General features: G+C 42.8%; 1 protein-coding gene across 1 annotated transcript in view; it reads right to left on the bottom strand.

The window, feature by feature from the left end:
* Window positions 1-4,196, bottom strand: part of LDLRAD3 (low density lipoprotein receptor class A domain containing 3) — a gene marked incomplete at its 5' end in the record, with an annotated part of 141,197 nt that overhangs the window by 119,525 nt on the left and 17,476 nt on the right. Inside the window, one exon of the mRNA XM_008588419.1 lies at window positions 832-966. Coding sequence (XP_008586641.1) covers window positions 832-966 — 135 coding nt within the window. The remainder of the gene's footprint in view (window positions 1-831; window positions 967-4,196) is intronic.

The raw sequence follows: 4,196 nt of genomic DNA, 5'->3' as shown, positions 1-4,196 counted from the left end.
TCTTTGTATTTCTTTGTAATCACTGAAGAAATACATGTTTACTTAAAAAGAGCCAAAAAGTACCCCTGGTCAGTTTTAACAGGGGAGGATACGACATTGCCCCACTGTGTCCTTCCCAGGTTTCCTAACAAAGCTCAGTTTTGATAAAAGAGCTCCGAAATCAAGAGCACTGAAACAAGCAGCAAATCACAAAAAACAAAGCAGTAAACAAGCACAAGGGGGGAATGTTAACTCTGCTCATAATCAGAGAATTGCAAATTAAAGCATTTGGGGAGGCTATCATTCTATGACTACTAAATTAGCAAAACTGGAAAAAATAGAACAGCAGTGAATATCTGTGATATTATAGTAAAACTGACATGCGCAGACAATGCCAGCAGCAATATAAACTTAAAAAAAAAAATTCAATAGCCGTATGGTGAGATGTAGCTATGACCTGTGCAGGCGGCCTGCTCTGTGGAATTCATCCTCGAGAAGTAATTCAATGAAGAGAAACAGCCCAGATGGCCCCAACAATGCAACAACTTAGAAAACTACAGCAGCGCCACACAACAGTATGTAACACAACTGGGGCAAATGACTATTTTGAAGAAAAAACTGTGCATATGATATTGAATGCATGAGCAATACAAAAATACATAATGACAGGTGCATTATGGTTACAACCACGTAAAACACGTGCATCTACCCATGCAAGGGCTGCAAGGCCAAGTGCAAAATTGAACAGAGCTGTTGTGTTTGGAGGTGGTATGGGTGTTGATTTCTTCCTTTCGGTGTTTTTCTCAGTGTTACTGTGGGTGTGTGTTGCAATTATTTTTTAGAGGCTCCTACCTTGAGAACTTTCACAGCTTTCCTCGTCACTGTTGTCTTGACAGTTATTTTGCCCATCGCAGATGAAGCTCTTGTCAATGCACAGGCCGTTCTTACAGTGGTAGCGGGCAGTGGAGCAGAGCAGGGGATTTGCTGCTGTCAAAGGGAAAACAGAGCAGATCACCAGGGAGGCCAGTGAGTCCCCTTGGGGACCCCGAAAACTTCTCCAGCCAAGGGTATGTCCCACTCTTGAAGCAGTGAGCTCATCCTCTACAATGGCAGACTCAAAGCCCATCCTGAGACTGACCAGCCAGTGACCTGGACAGGACAAAACTTACTCTACCTTGTTCTAAAAGTTCCTTCTTCCAAGCCACCATGCTGGTTCCCTGCAACCACATCACCATGGCCAGAGGTCAATGCCTCACCCTCAATGGTCAGCAGCCTCTGAGGGGTCTGGGGCAAAGCCTGAATAGCAGGACACTTTCCTAGGAGACTTGAGAGTGGAAAGGTTTGTGGCACAGGAGACACATAGAGAAAAGCAAACCCAGAAGGAGTAGTGGCTGAGTCGGGGAGCCATGAACTTCAGCCACCCAGAACGTGATCACATGATCTGCTCCAAGAGCTATTTAGGATCCTTCCGGTACCCTAGCTATAGATCAGCCTTTTAATTCCTCACTTATTCTTTATGACTCACTAAAATACACTGAGGAGTCTCGATTTCTTCTTTGTAACCAAAAAAGCCCATTAACACAGCTGGGCAGTGACCATGTCCTGAGCAGCTCCTCCATGAGGCTCCCTGTTCTAGGCATTTCCAGGAACCTCAAAAGAAATGACAGATCGGAGACCTCCCCTCAAGGAAAAGGGTGGCAGTGGCCCACGTGAGGTCAACACAAAACTACTTAACAACACATAAGCAAATCTCCACAGAAAATCAGTATTTCTGTGGTACAACTGATCTTACTTCCCCGTTCTTTCAGTGCATTTCAAACAAGGCTCATTCCAGGGCTCTGTTTTCAATAAATGAAGCAGCCAAGTAGAAATTACTCCAATCCCAGCTCTGCCATTTATTAGCTGTGTAGTCTTGGGCAAATTACTTCACCTCTCTGAGCCTCAGTTGCTTTAACTGAGTACAGGACCAGCTACATAATTTGCAAGGTCCAGGGCAAACTGAAAATGTGGGTCGACTGTTTAAAAATTATTAAAACATTCAAGACGGCAAGAGCACAGCATTAAATCAAGTGTGGCACCTTCTGAGCAAAGCACGGGCCATGTATGACTGCACCCATCATAGCCCATGAAGCTGATCCTGCTACTTACAGCATTAATTGAAGTATCAAGTGAGATGACATGAGAAAGTGTACAGTGCCAGGTGTGACATGCAGCACAGGCTCAGGGAATGTTATACTCGTTCCCCAAGTTCTGTCTGTCTTGGCCTCACACCACGTGGCCCTCCCACTAGGAGAGAGATTGGTAATGATGAAGACAGGTCATCCTGGATCTTGGGTAATGAACTGAGCCTGCATGCAGTGAGAACAGCCCTGGAACAGACACCAGGCCCAGCACAGGAGATTGCTATGGCATCAGGAGCAAGTCACTCCAGCATCTCAGTGGTCCCCAACTACAAGATGGCAGTGTAATCTATCTTCTCCATGTGCCTCACCAAGCTATTATTAAGACACACGGAGATCACGGCTGCAAGGACTTGGTAAAAATCACAAGATTATGTAAACCTAAAGGACTGCAGACTTTTTTTTTTTTTTTTTTTGGTAACTATTCAGCCCAGCAAGTCTGATTTGAAAGGTCGGCAGAGGAAGAGGAATGGGAGAAGCCAGTGCTCTCAATTTTGAGAATGATGGAACAGTGTAAAGTTAAACAAAAGTAGTCTGGCCTGAAAATGAAAGGTTTAATTATTTAAATCCCTGTGGGCCAGAGAATGGCTCAACTTGATCCGGATGAAACCAAAGTCTGCCTTCAGCCAAAACCAAAATGGGGAAACCCAAAACCACGAAGTACATTTGGCTTTTGTCCAAGGCGGCCCTCCAAACCCTTCTGCCCATGAGCATCCCACTACAGTGTCCTTTGGCTTCCCTGGGACCTTGTGGGTCACGTCTATGCAGTCAGTAACAATCAGCTCACCCAAACGGACAGTCTCAGAAAGGCACTCTCACTGCTCCATGCTGGGGCAGTCGCAGGCTTATGTAAACGTCCCAATGGGGAAAGCTGTGTCAATCCTCCTTGCTGAGACTGCTGTCATCTGCTTACCTTTTCTTCAGCCTTAGACCCTTTCAACCTCACAAATCTTCCCAAGAGAAAAACTCATTTGTGTGTGTGTATGTGTGTATACATACATACTATATATGTGTGTGGATATGTATGTATGTTTGAAAACCAAGACACAGACTAGTATTAATGCATATAACCAAAAAGTCTAGTAGCCAGAATATGTAAAGAACTCTTGCAAATCAAAAAGAAAAAGACAACTCAATAGAAAAATGGGCAAAAGATGTAATCGGGTAATTCAAATAAGAGGAATGGCAAATGGTCAAAAACTCTGAAAAAAATGTGTACCATCACCAGTAATGAAGTGTCACTTTACATACATCAGACTCACCAAACTTAAGGTTTTAAAATACCAGGCTGTTGGCAAGGATGAGGAGGGAGAGGAAGTCTCATGGACTACAAGTGGGGGTGCAAATTGGTAGGTCCACCTAGGAGACCAAACATCTAATAAAGTTCAAGGTGCACATACCTTACGGCCCAGTAATTTCACTTCCACCTATATACTCTAGAGAGATTCTTGAACAAACAGAAATGTTCACTGAAGCCAATATTTGTAAAATTAAAAAAAAAAAAATTAGAAATGGCCCAAATGTTAACCTACAGGAGAACAGATAACAGTATGTTATTGTTACAATGGAAACTCTATAGCAGGGGTTGACTAAGTTTTTCTGTAAAGGACCAGAGAGTAAATATTTTAAGTTTTGCTAGACAGTTGGTCTTCATCTCTGTTGTTACAACTCAACTCAGCCATTGTAAAGCAAAGCAGCTATAGACAATCTATAAACATGGCTGTGTTGCAATAAAACTTTATTTATAAAAGCAGGTGGTGGAACAAAATTCAGCCCATGGGCCGTAGTGTGTTAATACAGCAGTGAAAAATGAATGAACTGGTGACAAGATGGATAAATCTCACAAGTAGTGATGAGAAAAACAAGTCATAGAAAAATATGTTTACTGCTATGCAAAAGAATAAAAACTTGCACGGGAATAAACAACCCCAAGTTCAGGACAGTGGATGCCTCTGGGGTGAAGAGAGAAGGGTAAGATTAGAGAGAGGTACCCTGGAGACTTCTTTTTTTTTTTTTTTTTTTTTTTTTTTTTTTTTT

This window comes from Galeopterus variegatus, unplaced genomic scaffold, assembly GCF_000696425.1.
Source record: "Galeopterus variegatus unplaced genomic scaffold, G_variegatus-3.0.2 Scaffold4813, whole genome shotgun sequence".
Taxonomy (NCBI): domain Eukaryota; kingdom Metazoa; phylum Chordata; class Mammalia; order Dermoptera; family Cynocephalidae; genus Galeopterus; species Galeopterus variegatus.
The sequence above is the reverse complement of the archived record's forward strand: the minus strand, read 5'-3'. Positions and strand labels throughout refer to the sequence as shown.